The 18,946-nt window shown below is 41.3% G+C and overlaps 2 protein-coding genes and 1 long non-coding RNA gene across 3 annotated transcripts in view; 1 reads left to right on the top strand and 2 right to left on the bottom strand.

The window, feature by feature from the left end:
* The window catches only part of ankrd45 (ankyrin repeat domain 45), a 32,814-nt gene extending 28,853 nt beyond the window's left edge, over positions 1 to 3,961 (top strand). The window contains 4 exon segments of the mRNA XM_063885813.1: positions 587 to 754; positions 3,123 to 3,187; positions 3,787 to 3,848; positions 3,850 to 3,961. Coding sequence (XP_063741883.1) covers positions 587 to 754; positions 3,123 to 3,187; positions 3,787 to 3,848; positions 3,850 to 3,961 — 407 coding nt within the window.
* Positions 3,962 to 5,300: 1,339 nt separating this feature from the next.
* On the bottom strand, positions 5,301 to 6,366 carry LOC134866528 (uncharacterized). The gene is made up of 3 exons (XR_010166051.1): positions 6,122 to 6,366; positions 5,913 to 5,994; positions 5,301 to 5,574 (listed from the first exon to the last, which is right to left on the bottom strand). It is a non-coding gene; the product is annotated as an uncharacterized LOC134866528 (long non-coding RNA).
* Positions 6,367 to 12,903: 6,537 nt separating this feature from the next.
* The window catches only part of bpnt2 (3'(2'), 5'-bisphosphate nucleotidase 2), a 33,424-nt gene continuing 27,381 nt past the window's right edge, over positions 12,904 to 18,946 (bottom strand). The window contains exon 8 of the mRNA XM_063885110.1: positions 12,904 to 18,600. Within this exon, the coding sequence (XP_063741180.1) occupies positions 18,458 to 18,600 (143 nt within the window). The 3' untranslated portion in view covers positions 12,904 to 18,457. The remainder of the gene's footprint in view (positions 18,601 to 18,946) is intronic.

Raw genomic sequence — 18,946 nt, 5'->3', positions numbered from 1 at the left:
CTGAGCTTCCGCAGACTCTCACGCCTGTTCTTAGATTGGTTTTATTGTTTGGGGCTGAGTCCAGATGCTTCGTTAGACACCTTATGTGTGACCAGGATGTCAGGTTAAGTTTTGACGTATTGTCCTAGATTGTTTAGTCTGCTGCTCTGAGAATGTTGATTACCCATTTGGAACTAGTTAAAACGTCTTCCTATCCCTGAGACCTTCAGAATTGGTTTAGCAACCGCTGTAGCAACTCGTGTCTACCGCAAATGTCTTGTCAATTCTCCGGCCGCAACTCCAAATAAATCCAACAGTGTTTTGCCATCAAGTTCCTGCTCTCCCGTGTCTCTCTGAGTTTTGTCTCCATTGCTTCAGAAGTTTCCACCACAAGTTATACAAGTGATTTTCATCTAAGGAGCAGTTGGGCTAAACACCAGACAACATGTAGGCGAATCATCACAGAGGAGCGAGGGGGGTCTTATAGAATGGAGACCAGCTCAAGGGAAACACGAGAAAAAGAAGGGTTGGGAAACCACTGCATTTACAGGACTTCTTCTGAAGTGATGGAGCTGTGAGCCCACGCCTGATGCTCTCTGTCCCGCAGGTTACTCCCCCCTGCACCTGGCGGCTGGGTGGGGTCACCTGGAGATGGTAAGGACTCTGCTGGAGTTTGGAGCTGATACCAAGGCAGAGACCTTCAGGGGGGAACGGCCCCTGGACCTGGTAAGGAGATACTCCTGGACCGACTGCGCTGACTGTCTCAGCCTGGCCGGTGAGCCCGCTCATGTTATGGCTCTTCTTAGACCAGTCCAGATGTTAGTCATTCTCAACTTGTAAGCATTGCTCTAATTAAACTAAGTACATTTACTTGAGAACTGTATTTAAAGTAGGGATGGGAATGATTATTGGAATATTCAAAATAATTCAGGGATTAGCCAATGAGTTATGAATATATTATTTTTACTAGGGTCTGAGACCAGAGGCCGTCGAAGACCCTATTGAAATTGGTCGTTCGCGAAGGGGAATGGAGGGGCAAAACCCCAGTGAAGGGGTCCGAAATCATAACAACAGGGTAGCCCGCGGGTACCAGGTCACGTGGGCACAGCACAGCCGACGTGACTGCAACTCGCATGATTGATATCCGTATGATCGACTTAGTCGCTCGCGATGCGAGCGATAACCATGCAAAGCCCACACAAAACAGAGAAAAAGAGGGGCAAAAGCCCAGTGAAGGGGTCCGAAATCTTAACTGAGTAGCCCGCAGGTGCCCAGTCACATGGGTGCAACGTTATTGAAATTGGTCCGATTATTATTATTATTCTGATTTTTATTTTTCCACTTTGAACGTTAATTTGACCCCCGCAACATATGTGAAAACTCACGAACATTTGCGCTGGTGAAAATAGACGTCTGAAATTGGTTTCGGAACTTTCCGATAAAAATTGCGTAGGCCACGCCCACTTCCGTTTTTAATGTAAACCCCCCCAACTTTAACTTTATCGGAAACGAACGAAAATCGCTAAGCATATCCAGGGTCCGGCGACGAACAAAAAAGCCTCTTGGACCAGTACGAACGTACAGGAAGTCGGCCATTTTGAATTTGGTGTCGGAAAAACACGATTTATTTATTTATTTATGATTGGCTCGAAAATCATAGGGTAGCTTCTTGAGACATGGGCGACAAAACGATATCACGAAATCTAACTTTTTTTCGCACGGCGTAGCCGTTATTTAGCGCCAAAGTTCGCGGTCGTCCGATTTTCGGCGACCCCTCGCCATGGAACATGATGACGTCATCACTCCAACCGACATGCTCAGAAAGTCACCAAACGCCACATGATGGTTAACACTGCTGCCCTGAACAGCTCTACGTCAAAATTTACGTTACAAAATGTGGCGTTGCCGTGGCAACGCATCCCTTGCCAAAAAACACGATGTCGCTGTAACTCCAATGGACAAGGTCCGATCATCACCCAATCTTCGCCTGTGTGTCACTGGTCCATGCCTCAACAGCACTAAGCAGAATCTGCGATCTCACGGTCGGCCGTTGCGATGGAAACCGCAATGCTCGCCATAAAACACGTTGTCATTGTAAGTCAATGGAAAATTGTCCGAACGCCACCAGACCTCAGATAGTGGTTAAAGGTCCGCCGCCCTTGAACAGCTCTGTTGATTATGGGGTGTCATTACATGCCGTTGCCATGGAAACGCAATGCTCGCCATAAAACACGTTGTCATTGTAAGTCAATGGAAAATCGTACGAACGCCATCAGACCTCAGATAATGGTTAAAGGTCCGCCCTTGAACAGCTCTGTTAATTATGGGATGTCATCGTATGCCGTTGCCATCGAAAGTCAATGCTCGCCATAAAACACGTTGTCATCATAAGTCAATGGAAAATCAACCAAATCGCACCAGACTGCAGATAATGGTTACTGGCCACACGCTGACCAGCTCTATGTTAATTATGGGATGTCATCGTATGCCGTTGCCATAGCAACACGTTTTTCTCTTAACTCCAGTTAACATGCTCCAAATGACCTAAAACGTAACGTTTGATATTGATGCAGCCCTGAACACATCTAGGAGTATTATGGGATGTCATCATATGCCGTTGCCATGGCGACAGATCATGTTTGTGTTAATGCTGTAACTCCCATGAATGTCATCCGATCGGCCAGAAACTTCCCGCCTTTTCTAACGAGTGACTGGAAAACACCTGCGTGACACATGTCGACGTTGTGACCACATCCTGCCAGCGTCTCAGACCCGCTCATCGCTGCTTGCAGCTTTAATTTAATTTGATATACATATTTGTTATTTTTGTATTTATTTGTTTAATAAGAGGGGTGCCTAAGATGATTACATATCACCAAGTGGATTCATTAAATGTACATAACGATGCCATATAAATGATCTCAGTTGAATATTGGGTATTTTTTACTTTTCCGGGTCACGTAGGAATAGGGGTCAAGTTACGTTACGTCACTATAAGGACACACAGCTTCAAAACGGTAATGTGTGGAAACATGTCGACCAGGTTGGTGGAGGCGGAGTAGAGTACAACCAATGCAAAGTTAAACTTCTGTATCATAAGTCACCTAGCTCAATAAAAAAACACATTAAATTCAAACATAAAGCCGAGAGTCTAGAGCACGAGAGTGCAGGAACTGCCAGGTATCACCTCCTTTACCACCATGAGATGGTACTGTGACCCCGCAGGAAGCGGGGAAATGACAACACTCATTACCAGAATGATAACCAGGGACATGCTACCACTGAGCTTTGTCGAGGGAGAGGGGGTCTGACAACTCTTGAACTTTGTTTAACCGGGGTATATATAGGGTGCCCGCCCGTAAGACTATTGTTAGCATGGTTGAACGAAAAAACAAAGAGGGTGTGAAAATTATTAATACACAATTCTTGTCAACCATTATCAGAATCGGTTTTATTACCAATTAGGTTTACACTTACGGGGAATTTGTTTTGGTGTAAATGGTGCATACAAAGACACAGAAAAAAGAATACGGTTTTTTAAGAAAGGAGCCAAACATAGTACTATTATAAGAACTATTTCAACAAATGAAAATTGAGAAAATAATTACATATTTACAACACTTCATTTGTCACACTTACAGTTAAAGGCTATTTGTGATTGAAATTATTGGATAGCTTAAATTTCTCTTATATATTCCTGCAAATATGAAAACAGTGACTTCATTAAATAAGAATAACGATGTGAAGAAAGATTTTTTTAAAGTATTTTGTGCCATTTAAAGATCTCTCCTGTACATTTGTGCACAGAACACATATGCACATGTGTGCTCTGCCAAGTCAGACTGGATTTAGAGCGTGGAACATGCAACAGTCAGACTTTATGGCCCAAAGGAGAGAGCTACAGGACACGTTGCAGAGCGTTCTGCACAAGCTCTCAGCTCAGAGTGAGTATTACTATAATAGTTGTATTACTGCAGCATAGGGAAAAGGAGCAGTAGAGGCTTTCAAATGTAATTATGTTGTCCATAAAATTCCGACAGAAGTTATCTGTGAATGTTTACTCCTTCTGTAAGCTGTCCTTGGAAGTACACAAAACAACATTTCAGATCCTATCCTTGATCTATTTTTCCATTATGCATTCGGAAAAAATGATGCAGAAAAACTCATGCGTGCTTTTATGGTATTCATTTTAGTTTACTTTGACGGTACTTCCTTTGAATAATTGGAAGGTTTATGTATTTTTATTGTTTTCTTATTTTATTTTGTTTTATTTGTATTTGTACATACTATCTTGTCTTCTCATTTTGCTGTAACTCCAGACATAGAGATGTCAGCCCATTATATCTGGAAACAAATACGAATCAAAGAGGATCATTTTTCACTTTTATTACTTTGAATGAATGATGATGATTTTAGCCGTTCCTGAAATCAGGTCCCACCGATATTTGAATTCGGATCGCTGGATTCAGAGTCCAGAGTGCAAACCATTACACCATGGCACCACTGTATGCGGCGTGTTGTATTCACTGACCTGCAGTTTGAGAAGGAAATGTGTAAATGTCTTAAATGTCTCAAATCAGACAGGGATGACATATTGTATACTGTACTATTATATGCAGATAGAGGCTCAATCCTAAAAGCGATGTTTTCAATGGTTCATCCAATATTTCTGGGGGAAAAAAGCCCTGTAGCAAACAAACCTTTGTGATACGTACTTTTGTTCAGCAGGGTAATTTCAAAATATTAAACCCTACTTTTATAACTTTTGAAGCTAAATTCTATCGGCAGCATTAATAAGGCTAAAGATTATATTCAATTGACTCAATTAGTCACTCGTTAGCATTTGAATAGTTAATAGCCAGGTTAGGCATGGTTATCTTGACTAGTTCTAAAAATCAAGTCCCACTGAGATTTGAACTTTGATCACTGGATTCAGAGTCCAGAGTGCTAACCATTACACCATGGCACCACTGTGTCTGATATGGTGCGTTCATTTTGTAGTCGGAAATGCGTAAACTGTGACAATGTCTCAAATCAGACGACATATTGTATACTGTGCTATTGTAGGAAAGGCACAGTTAAGAAGCATTAGTGGAGGTCATTTCGTGCCAGAGCTGCCCCGAAATGAACAGCTCTGGCTAGTGCAATCCGCCTCAGCGCTTACTATCATTTAATAAAGACACTGGGTGGTACAGAAATTTCTATCAGTGTGCTATTTACCTCATGGACTAGTTAATCTGAAGTCTAGATTCGCTATAGGAGAAAGGGGTATTTGCAATCTGCATTGAGTGGAAGAATAAAGGAGTTGCACAACCAACAGGTAAGTTTTACGTGTTAAATTGTATTGGGTAAAGGGAATGAGGAAAATAAAAATCATAAAAAAATAAAATGTCAACACACACAAGATATCAAATCACAATTCACAGTCCAAATCCTAACTCACTAATACACAGCTTTATTTTGGGTAGCTCGCCACGACTACTGAGTCCCCTCTACCTTACAGAACTGGGAGAGTCTCAGTAGAAGAAGTCTTCATGTAGATCTTGAAACAGGAACCATATAGAGAAAAGAATATAGAAAAGAAAAAGACCCGGCCTATACAGGCCAAAAGGAGGGTTATTACAATGTTCTCATTAAAACATATATACTTTTACATATAAACCTTTTCATATAAACACACATATACATATTCTGATTACATCACAACATTGCTTATCTATAATCATAACTAACATGAAACAAATGGCTGAACCATTACTCTTTTTTTTTAACGCCACTCACTCTCAAAAAAACACAGGAGGTGAGGGTAATATAATGAACCACCTTAACATGAACAATTGTTAAACACAACATATGAAATTAACATCTCTCCGTATGAACACTAGGATATGCACATTTAACTCCATATGCATCCATATACAAAGTTAACTCACCAGAGGCTCAGGTATCACACGCACACACATATATTCTCCGGCACAAATGCAGGTTTCACGGCTCTCGTCCGTCCAGGCAACACTTTTAAAGAAATAGGGACACGGGAGTTCAGCCATGTGTGTTCTGACAATGCAATTTAGCGAAGTTCAAGTGGCTAATGCTAAGCTAGCGCCACGGTTGCTAATAAACACTACTATGTACTACTCACGCTCTCGTTCGTCTTTTTTTTGTAGAATACACGATCCACTAACCAAACGACAGCAACAACAAAAAAAGGGTCTCGCTCTCTGCGGCGATTAAAATAGTGACTCAACAGCCAGACATGTTGATCTCTACATTAGCCTCTACAGCACCGCGAGAGCAAGCGTGCAGCTGCCTCGACGTCGGTCCGGGAGAGACAGAGCGCGAACCGCACGCACGTCCCGACGGCGTCCGATTCGCCACGTCATGTGAACTCCCTGTCACTGCCTACCGCACATCCAGAAAGGCACACCCACAGGGGCGTAACCACCATAGACATTGAGGGGGACACGTCCCCCCCAATGTTGGGAAAGTACCAATCTGTCCCCTCCAATATTTTGTCTAGTATGTGACATAAAAGTCCTCCTTCTTTCCTAGATCAGTCCCTTGCTGTTCCAGATTTACTTTCAATGTGGGAAACACAAGAGAACGAATCAACCAAACAATCAAGGAAAAAAAAAAACATTGCGACCCCCTTCCCCCGTTGTGAACTTGGCTTAGCCCAGAATGTCAAGTTGCGGTCGCGGATTCTTAGCTTCGGAGAGCTAGACTTCGGTGACATAATGGATGACGGCCCCCCTCCCAAGAAACGAGACATTCGTTCATTCTTTACAGTCAGGAATGTAAGTGCAGGGTCCCTCTTTAAAAACTAAGCAAAATGGATGAATGAATGGAAACCCTTCATAAAAGCATTAAGGCTTATTCTGCTCTTTAGGCACTAGACAGGTTTTAGCAACGTGGCAGGGCGCATCGTTAGAGCTAGGCTACTGCACAGTTGCAGAGAACTTATAAGAAAACACTGGTTGATTAGCCTACCTTCCAGGATCTTGCCATGGTTCACATTAATACAGCTAGCTAGTAATCCACAACACGATAGCAACCCGAAAACATCAAGTAGCCCAGGACGTTAGTGATTGATTTGATTTGATTTGATTTGATACATCTACACCACCAAACTAAATGCAAATTAGAAATATAGCTGTTGCATCTTCATCCAATAAAACATCTTCACTCCATAAGTATCCGTTTGATAACTTATTTACTTGTCAGAATTATCAGCACACACTTTACATTACAACACCGACTGGAACAGTTCCCTATCTCCTGCTACCTAGCTGGGTCTACCTCAATTGTAGCTTAACCTCGACATGCCCACTATGCAGGTCTCAGAGCGCCCTCTAGTGGACAAACAACATAACTAAGTACTGCACCATTAACTTATAAGTCAGTACCATAATGCTCAATACTTAAGATATCGCAATAGCAATGTGTTGCACACTTTAATAAATACTCTCCTCAAACTTGTATGGAGTTTTACAGAGACCTCTTTCTGCTACCCGTACAACTACTAGGATATTAATTAAATACTACTGCTACTGCTGCTGCTACTACTACTACTACTAATAATAATAATAAGAAGAAGAAGAAGAAGAAGACTAAGAATAAGTATATTTCTTTATTCATAAGTTTAAATTCAGTGAATTTTGAGGACCAAACAAAACAGATAATGAAATAAAATACTACTACTACTACTACTAGTAGTAGTACTACTACAAATAACAACAACAATAACAAGTTTTTTTTCTTCTTATTTACATGTATTTCTGTGGAAGAGACAGTAGGCTACTGCTTAAAACACAAATTGGGAATTGTGTGGTGTATCGTCAGATCCTGGAAGAGCATGTGATATTGTGCAACCATGTTTTTGTGTTGAATAAATTATGTCGATGTAATAATTTTGTCCTTTTTGGCAAGCCCTTTTTGCTACAACTTAACTTACCATGCAATTCTACAGTCATACTATCCCTAATCTGTTCGTATGCCATGCATCAACATATTTTTGTAAGGTGACAGACAGCAGAGAGGCTGGAGGAGATGGAGGCGAGGACAGAGGAGGTAGAGGAAAAGAGGCAGGAAGAGATAGAGGAGCAGAGGCTGAGGGAGAGGATGGAGGTGGTAGTGGAGGAGAACCCACAGTTAGAGATAGAGGAGGAGGTGGAGGAAGACAAGCAGAGACAGAGGCTGGAAATTCACAGGCACCTGCAGGGAGAGGACAGACAGGCACCTGCTCAGAAGATACACGTAAGATATTGGAATAAGAACAACAATTTTGTAGAACACATAAATAAATACTAAGGGTAAGCACCCAATAAGCTTAGTTTAGCAGTATAAGTCAACATTTCATATTATATATTTTTCAGGAGAGACAGACCCAGGCAGGGAGAGAAGTGATCAGCATGCAGAGGAGCTTGGTAGCTGACCACATCAGCCAAACTCTTGTTTTATTCAAACTCAGTCCTTGACCAAAAATACACTAAAATTTCAGGACAGCTGGTTTAGGAAGCACACGTGGCTTCATTACAGCAAGGCATTGAAGGGGGTGTTGTGTTTTTATTGTGCCAAATATTTTGCAATTCAGAAATCGTCTTTAGCCAGTAAGGCTGATGGGGCATTCATAACAACAGGTTTCAGTAACTGGAAAAAAGCACTTGAGAAGTTCCATCAGCATGAAAACAGCGACTGTCATGCAGCAGCGATGACCACATATCTGCACAGCAAACAGCCAATCACTACACAACTCTCAACGCAATTACAGAAACAGCAGCATGAGGCTAGGAACAGCCTCTTGAAGATTGTGGGTGGGATTATGTATCTGGCAAGGCAAGGCAATGCTTTCAGGGGGCATGACAGCAAAGAGGGAAACTTGCACCAACTGATGATTTATAAAGCAGAGGATGACGCCGAATTCAACAGCTGGCTCCAGAGAGGCAATAACTTCACCAGCCCAAAAATTCTAAATGAAATCATAAACATAATCGGCAACAAAATAGTATATGACATCGTTAAGGAGATCCTGTCATTGCCCCTAATCCAGTACTCTCTCATCATTGATGGGACACAGGATGCAGCTGGAGTCGAGCAAGAGTCGTTCTGTCTGCGCTTCATTGACAAAAACTTGCAACCCAGAGAGGAATTTATCGGTCTCTACCAGGTTACATCCACTACTGGAGAGAACATTGCAAGTGCAGCCAAAGATGTCCTGCTTCGCCTGAATCTACCTCTTTCCCAGCTACGAGGTCAAGCATACGATGGGGCGGCCAATATGTCGGGACGAATGCAGGGTGTGCAAGCACATCTGAAGAAGGAGCAACCTCTGGCTGTTTATGTTCACTGTGGGCCACATTGTATCAATCTTATTACCCAAGCTGCCTGTGCATCCTCCACTATCATAAGAGATGCTATTCATTTGGTGCATGAATTGGGCGTGTTGTTCCACCAGTCTATGAAGTTCAGGGCCATCTTTGCAACTATAGCGAAGTCGGATCATACAGCTCCTTACACATCGCTGAAGCCTCTTTGCCCCACCAGGTGGACGGTGCGAACGCCAGCCATTCGCTCTGTTCTCAATCAGTACCACTCCGTGCTTGCTGCAACAGAGGAAATGGCTCAGTCTTCCATGATGGATGTGGCTGCAAAAGCAAGTGGCCTTCATGAGAAGTTTTTGAGGGGCAATACACTTCTTGGCCTTCTTCTTGCAGAAGATGTGATGTCGATGTTGGAGGAGCTGAACATTTCTCTGCAGCAGAGAAGACAGACGACATCAGGGATGCTGGCTGCCGTGGAGCATGTGAAGAGAGGGATCCAGGAGAAAAGATCAGAAGGGCATTTTGGCCAGCTGTACATGAGAGCATCTCAGGTTGTAACATCTGTAAGCCTGCAGCCCATCAAAATGCCTCACGTGAGAATGCCCCCAAAACGCTTCACTGGTCCAGCCATGCAGCATCAGCATCATACGGCTCAAGACTACTACAGAGTGCAGTACTTTGGCACTTTAGACACTGTCGTTACACAGTGCTCAGAGCGTTTTAGCCAAGAGGGGCTTCAGAGGCTACAAAAGTTAGAAAACATTGTCATCACTGGGAAGATGGATACACTCATCAATGAATACCCAGAGTTGGATGCCATGTCTTTGGACATACAGTTGAAAATGTTCAAGGCCAACTACCCCAGTACAAGTCTCTCAGAGGTAGCAGAGATTTTGAAGGGTATGACGCCAGAGGTACGACATCTTTTTAGGGAAGTGGAGGCCCTCTTGCGACTTGTCATGGTTGTTCCTGCCTCCTCAGCAGAGGCTGAGCGAAGTTTTAGTGCCCTTAGACGCCTGAAGACATGGCTGAGAACATCAATGACGCAAACCCGGCTAAACAATCTTGCCGTTTGCCATGTCCATCAAGACAAATTGGATGCATTGGACAGGAGACAGATCTGTCAAAGATTTGTGGAAATGAATGGGGAACGCCTCCGTACTTTTGGGGCATTTATTTAAGTCTTATTTAGATATATTTCTATGCTCTTTTTGACCTAATTATCAGAATATCACTTATCTTTGTTTAAGAAGCCAATAAGTTAACAATTGCACATTTTGTATTTGTGTTTTGCTACTTGACAGCCTACAATAAAAAACCAGCTTTGAATTGTAACTTGTTAATTGGTCATTATACTGCATTTCTTAAAACTATGTTCTATACAAGCACATCTTTATCAATAGACCTATATGAAAATTGTACAAAATTCACTTTAAATATTTTGGGAAGGGCTCACATTTGGACCAAGGGCTGAAATCTACTGTTCTATATCTATTTCATGGGGTTAGGATTTGTCTTACAGGTCACCCTAAAATGCACTATAATGCAGGAAATGGCATCTAAGAAATCAAAAATCTTCTGGGGGTGGACCCCCAGACCCCCCGCAGGAAGGCTTTTCCCAATGCTCATTTGGACCCCCCCAATATCACCTACATGGTTTCGCCCTTGCACACCCACCATACATATCCAACAAAAATGCCCCTTTTTACCAAATCTATTGTGCTGTTAATTTGTGTATACTAATTATTTGTAATCTATTTATTGTCATATTTAAGATTTTAATAAAAAATCATATTTATTCCTCCTATGTAAGATTATTTTAAATCAATCCTATTTATTTATCTGACACATAAAAATATGAATGTATTTATTTATCTATTTATTTCACCAATGATCTGATAACTGAATTAAGGCCCTTGTAACCTGGGTTACACCAGTAACCACTGGACTTCTACAGAGCTTAACTTGACGTTGCAGTTGTGATGATGAATTCACTTCAAAAATGCCCCTTTTGTCACTAAACGTCTGAAAGATTCTGGAACTTTACCATAAGGAACTGAAAAATCCGTGTATCATTCGTTCATTTGTTTTTCCGATTTCAAAACCAAAACCAGAAATCGGATAACGGTTCGTTTTCTCGTTTTTCCGATTTCAAAACCAAAACCAGAAATCGGATTACGGTTCGTTTTCTCGTTTTTCGTTTTTTCGTTTTTTCGATTATGCACCCCCAAACGGAAAATGGAAAATGAAACAATCGGATAACAAATGAACGAATGATACACGGATTCTTGCGCAGGGCTGGCAGGGCTCGTTTGGTTGTCAGGGAAACCAAACAATCGCGAGCCACAGGGTAAAAGATCATCGGTGCCTACTGTATGAAGCAGCTTGTAACATGGGGGTTTTGAGCATTTGATCTAAATAAATACGTCATATGTTTAATCCTTACCTTAGCAATCTCCATCGTAGCCTATTCGCGTAGGTCTGTCATTGTTATGTGCATTGTTGTTGTTGGCTGATATCAGGCTAGCTTACTATGAAAAACCCATGAAAGTCCATATAGGCATACAAGAGTAGACCTAGGAAATCACCTTATCACCACTGTTGGGCAAGTTACTCAAAAACTGTAAAGCAGCCTACTGATCAGGCCTACCCAATAGGCATAGGCCTACTGTCTTTTCAACCCTTACACTACCATAGGCCTATTACTATTTAAAATGTAGGCCTAAGGCATTACTTTTGCATTACTTAAGTAACTTTAACAGACTAAAAAAATTGCAGGTTCAGGAATAGCTTTCTGACCCACCACACTGAACACCATTAAAATCCAGGTTACAGTAAAACGTATTGTAACTTAAGTTACTAGCATTGTAACTAGTATATATTACAGTTCCCCCCTCTGCAATGCCTTACATTAGTTACAGGAAATAAATAAATAATGCATTACAGTAATTACATACTTTTGTAATGCTTTATTCCCAACACTGCTTATCACGTGGGTGATATCAACAAAATACAACAATACGATAAGATAGATAAATAAACTTTATTGTCCGTTAAGAAAGCTTTCTGCTGAGGAGTTCTTGTAGTTGGTGGTAGTAGATTGAATCTCCTGTCTGGTGGGAGTTGATGAAGGGGATGAGAGGGTCCTCTATCATAAATCTTAATTCTTATGGTAGTCAGCGTAGAGAAGCTTAAGCAGGAGTGATGTCATAGACTGCAGAGAATAATGTTGAGGAATAAAGATGAAGTCTTGGAGAACTGTGGCCTATCCAATGGAACTTGAAGGACACTGTCCGGTGGGATAACAAAGTAAGACTCTTCGGAAACAGACGCAAGAGAAGCAGATCCCAAATCAGGAACATCACATTGCTGTGGAAGAAGACAGAAAAAAACCAGGTATGAGTATATGGGTGGTTGACGTGAACTCAAATCCAAAGTGAAAAAAATAATAATTCAAAAATATATGTCCAATGACATATAATTATATTCCCTTATATGTGAATAATTCAAAACTGAATGTGTCCATTTCTAATTCTTCATATATTTTGCATATTATTCACTTTTGGTGTGGTAGTCCTAAAATGTGTCCACCGGTGCAACGACATAAAGAATGCCATTATTTAATTCAGAGAATGTTGGACAGGTAAGATAGATAAGCACAAGGCATATTAGTTTGTCCCAATTATATTTCCACATCAAACATACCCCCAACAAATTCAGAATTATGTTATTTATATACTATAAGATGTACACATAGAGACTTAACCCAAATGTCTGGGTTACATTCATTATAATTTGTATAAAACTCAAGGAATCTTCATTTCATCCTTAAAGCTGCATAGTGATGATATCATTGTTATACTATCCAACACTTTTTACATACATTTTTCATTAAAATACCTTTTCCCCTCACAATTCAATTTGTCGCACCACAGGACATTTTGTTGCACCGTTGGACAACAGAATACTAGTATGCCTATGTTGTGTACAGTCAAATTTATTATTTCACCCACTTTCACCCCCACAGATGACAGGTACCCTGTCATAAATTTCCGTCCGTACGTTGGACCGGTCTATGGACAGTAAATAAACACACAACTAAACAAACAAACAAATACCCTAATAATAAAGTCATAAAGGATTACAAGTGTGTAGCCTAGCCTACATTCAATTATTAGGCCGAGGCTAGGCTATTTCGGCTACGGTTTAGCCCAGACGGCAAAATATGTTTGGCCCGATCTATTTCCTATCTGGGGCTCATCTGGCCCTGAATCGTTTTCGGTATTCATAAGGCTATGGCAATAATATTCAAACAAATGCCTAGTTCTAGATCTAGGCTTACTCACCTTTTGAATAGATGTCAGGACAGCTTCTTCCAGCTCTTGGTCTGTGATGTGCCCCTTCCGTCTCAGCCCAACGTCGCCACAGAATCTCCTCACCGACATCTCCGAGGACCCCTTAATTCCCATACTCTTCAATGTCTCAGACATTTCGGCGTGAGTTTTCCCCGACAGAAAGAGTTGATTTATCATCTCGTAGTGAGACTCCAAATTAGCCATGTTTCCTTACAGATCAGTTGTGGCATGAGTCAGTTGTTGGCTCGCGATCGGTTTCCCTGACAACTAACATTCCCAGGATTTGTTATCCGAATGTTTCATTTTCCATTTTCCGTTTGGGGGTGCATAATCGAAAAAACGAGAAAACGAAAAACGAGAAAACGAACCGTAATCCGATTTCTGGTTTTGGTTTTGAAATCGGAAAAACGAGAAAACGAACCGTTATCCGATTTCTGGTTTTGGTATTGAAATCGGAAAAACGAGAAAACGAACCGTTATCCGATTTCTGGTTTTGGTTTTGAAATCGGAAAAACAAATGAACGAATGATACACGGATTCTGAAAGCACTTACACCAGAAACTGCATCTTACATTAAAGTCCCTATCCTTAGAAATTAAATGTTAGCTCGATGAGTGTCTCCACTGCTTACTTACAATAAACCAGCTGGACCATAAACCAGTTGGTAGTTACGGCTGCTTTTACATTTCAAAGCCCATTTACTTATATTTGACTAAAGAAGTTCAGTCAATACTACCAGAGTATGTATAAAAACCAGTATCTGTACTTGAATGAAGGATGTGTGTACTTTTGCAATTTCTGCTCATCAGTCCTCCAGATGAATCATACCCTGATTAAATGTTTTAGCTTTATTATTGAACTGGTCATTTTGAATAATCACAAAAAGGCTCAGGAATTTTTAGTTCATCACACACTTCAAACTCTTTAAAAATATTCTGCTCTTGATTTTCTGAATTAACAAGATTCCTCGAAAATCCCCGAGACAGCTGGTTCTCAGAGTGACTAACACTACACCCTTAAGCCACACATAAAGGACATACAACATCCTGGTTCACGACAGGAAACTAAACACGTATCTGTTAAAACATGGGTAGTTTGAATAAATTGATATAAGATTAGGTTTTATTGTCATTTCACTTTCAAACTGAAACCTTTGCATACTGCCGTGTATCAATAAGAGACAGAGTTCACACAGCGCCTTTAGGAGCAGTGGATACAGTGCTCAGCGTAAATGAGTACACCCCCTTTGAAATGTAACATTTTAAACAATATCTCAATGAACACAAAAACAATTTACAAAATGTTGACAAGACCAAGTTTAATATAACATGTTTAACTTATAACATGAAAGTAAGGTTAATAATACAACTTCGATTACACTTTTCAGTTTTACTCAAATAAGGGTGATGCAAAAATGAGTGCACCCCACAACAACAACTACTACATCTAGTACTTTGTATGGCCTCCATGATTTTTAATGACAGCACCAAGTCTAGGCATGGAATGAACAAGTTGGAAACATTTTGCTACATCAATATTTTTCCATTCTTCTCTTTTAGAGACTGGATGCTGGATGGAGAGTGATGCTCAACTTGTCTCTTCAGAATTCCCCATAGATGCTCAATTGGGTTCAGATCAGGAGACATACTTGGCCACTGAATCACTTTCACCCTGTTCTTCTTCAGAAATCCAACAGTGGCCTTAGATGTGTGTTTAGGATCATTGTCATGTTGGAAAAGTGCACGACGACCAAGGGCACAGATTGATGGTAGCACCTTCTCTTTCAGTATAGAGCAGTACAAATATGAATTCATGATGCCGTCAATGAAACGCAGCTCCCAGAAACCAGCAGCACTCATGCAACCCCACATAAGGACACTGCCACCCCCATGTTTCACTGTAGGCACCATTCATGTTTCTTTGTATTCCTCACCTTCGCGACGCCATAGTTTTGAAGCCATCAGTTCCAAAAACATTTATCTTGGTCTCATCACTCCAGAGTATAGAGTCCCAGTAGTCTTCATCTTTGTCAGCATGGGTTTCTTGAAGTAACACCCTTTTATAGTCAGCTGTCTGCTGGACACCTGTGTAATGAGTAATTAGACTCACCTGTCGTTGATTATTGTTAAATTAGACATTTGTAGTCTAAAATTTAGCTTTGCTCAAGAGACTTTCAGTGGGGCGTACTCATTTGTGCATCACCCTTATTTGAGTAAAACTGAAAAATGTGTAATCTAAGTTATATTATTAACCTTACTTTCATGTTATCAGTTAAACAGATGTTATATTAAACTTAGTCTTGTCAACATTTTGGAAATTGTTTTTGTGTTCATTGAGATATTGTTTAAAATGTTACCTTTCGAAGGGGTTGTACTCATTTACGCTGAGCACTGTAGTACCTATTTCACTGTAACGCCATTTAAATTGTGATTGCAGCGTTACCCTTGCATAAAATACACTGTTATCATAGCAACAGAAATCATGTTGAGTGCTAGGACAGCCGTTTAGCTCAAAGGCACTCATTAACCTCAGAACATGAAGGCCCGCTTCCTGAAGGTGTAGCAACTCTGGCTTTAAAACTGAAAAGGATGTTGTTGTTGTTGTTGTCGTCATGACTCCTTCCAGATTAGGCCTTTAACCTGCTGCCAGCTTCTTCCCAGAGCTGAACATTTCACTCTTCAATACGGTGGCCCTAAAGGTTCTTGTGACATTTAGGGCCACCATACTTAACTTCAATCTATTTCTATATCTATACAAAGTTATCAAATATGTACAAAGGCTGCTGAGACAGACGGAACAGAACGTTTTTGAGTCCCACTTCATCTCAGTGTGTTGATGAGCACACAGCACATACATTCCCTGTAAAGCAGGAGGAGCAATGGTCTGCAGAAAGGGGCTGAAGGTTCACCACAAAACAAATGCATGCAAGTACATGAGTCCTTCAATCCAGAATGTATGACAGGTACCAGGGTGTTGCTTTGCATCAAGGAATCCTTCACATTTAGAGGACAGGTGGCTGACGAGGAAACAATGGCCAGCTCAGGTTATTCTCACTGGAGTTCTCTGTCACGCTGAAACACAAATGCTTCCATAATGTCCTGAATGAGACAGTACATGCTGGGACTTATACATTATTCACAAAGCTCCCAGTCTTTAGTCTTTTATCAGATCCTGTTCGCCTAAGTCACTGAGAACTCATGACAAGTATTTACAGGAAGTTGAGAAGGTCAAAGGTTTTAGTTTTTCTGACTGTTTGCTCAATGTTAAATGGATAGTGTGCTTACAGGAGCTGCTTATCCATATTCAAGTTGCAGCAGATGGCAATCGATACACCCCCAAATGAGGAATACAAACCAGGGACCAAACCAATGTAGTGCAGTAGAAGGGGGCAGACAGCCCACCACAATATAAAGTTAATGTTGATGTTGTGTTTGTTATACAGAAAGCGCTTTCTGGCAGGGAACTCTTCAAAACCACCAGAACACGTTGGCAGAAACAGTAGTCGTGTCTCGCGGAGCTTTGGTGTTTTAAAGGGTTATTTCTGATTTACCCAGGTCACACAATAACACAATCACAAGGCAGAAACTTAAAAGAGATGTGTTTTTTTTCAATGGAGGCGGTTGGATTTGAAGAGAACGTTGTTTCCCCATCTGACTGCAAGATAACGGGGTGACAAAGATCTAAATATATTTATACTGATCCTTTGGGTGGCTAAAATTGGCTTTGCGGCTGCCTTTACACGCTGGAAGTGTCAAACACCCCCCACTGTATACACTGACTATGGATAAATATGCTCTATAAACTACCCCTTTAAAAAGGTTGAAAGAACACTGTTTCCATCGTGTTCCATCCCCTCAACCTGGCTGCTTCTATTGGTAACTACATCGACTTTCCCCTGGTAAGACACCTTACTGTTATCATAATGTGCTTGCATTTGTGTAACCAGGATCATTATCAACATCAAACCTGAGAATAGACTGAGATGAGAAATCTCCCTTATTTCCCCTTAAAGCACTTCATACTTTGAGAATTTCCTGCAGTTGGAAGGACTAATTTAGATCATTTAAGCTGATGACCTTTTTTACACTCTCAGACAAACAATGCAATGAATGGTGGTTACTCTCAGTGAGGGGGAGTGTCTATTATTTACCTTTTATTCTGTTTAATCAAAAATTAGGTTTAGATCTTTTGAAGCGGAGTCCAACTCTGTGCAATTACACTACAACACACAACATGGGTGTGAGCTGAAGTGTGAGAGTGCTGCATGTGCACAGCTGGGCTGATATGTGTGGTATGACAGCGCTGTTGGAAGGGTAACATAAACCTCTACTGTCTGAAATAAGGAGAGCATGTTCCTTAGGGCCAGATTCCACATGGCACCTTTTTCTGAGAGCCAGCGGCTGTAAACTTGATTCCAATGAGAACAGAGCGCATGCCGCCTTCAGAGAAGCTGCAGCGCCCAGCGTGCACCGGTTCTCCAAGCTCAGAGTATGTGTGTTCAAAGACTTTGCAGTGTCCAGTGGTGGCCATGTTTGCTCTACAGTCTTGCTCAGTGACTCCTATCCCTCTGATTGGCAGTTTTTCTTGTGTCCCACAATGATGAGATCTCATGGTTCTGGTCACGTTTGCAGCTTATTCATTCACATGTTGCCACTACAACAACCACTAATGGCACTGTGTGTGTGTGTGTGTGTGTGTGTGTGTGTGTGTGTGTGTGTGTGTGTGTGTGTGTGTGTGTGTGTGTGTGTGTGTGTGTGTGTGTGTGTGTGTGTGTGTGTGTGTGTGTGTGTGTGTGTGTGTGTGTCAGTGCTTCTCAGGGTCCCACTCTGGAAGTTTCTTCACTAAGGCCTTATGGTCCACCCCAACAGTGGCCACCAGGCCTCCTTTGTTGAGCGCTGCTCCGCTGTAGTCGATGTCCTCTCCCTGGAGTGTGGTCATGTGGCCTCCTGCAGTCATGGTAATTACATGTCAGTACAATGCACAACCCATAAAGAACATGCCTTACAGAGATCATCTGGCTATTTAAAAGCTCAATACAAAAGGGCCTTGCAGTATAGTTGAACCCGAACATGTTGAGACCCCAAAGTTTGATCATAGAAACTGCCGGATGCTAACCTGCATATGTTGGGCAATTTGTACAATTAGCGTAAGTTGTGTTAATTAGCATAAAATTGCATTATAGTCTACTACAACACTTAAAAGAGGCCTGGCCCTTTTGTTTTTTTGGCCAGATGTTTAATCAATTTTTGACATTTTCAGGATAAAAAAAGTCAGTTTTAATCAGAAAGTGGC

The sequence above is a fragment of the Eleginops maclovinus genome, chromosome 6 (genome assembly GCF_036324505.1).
Source record: "Eleginops maclovinus isolate JMC-PN-2008 ecotype Puerto Natales chromosome 6, JC_Emac_rtc_rv5, whole genome shotgun sequence".
Lineage (NCBI taxonomy): Eukaryota > Metazoa > Chordata > Actinopteri > Perciformes > Eleginopidae > Eleginops > Eleginops maclovinus.
The sequence above is the reverse complement of the archived record's forward strand: the minus strand, read 5'-3'. Positions and strand labels throughout refer to the sequence as shown.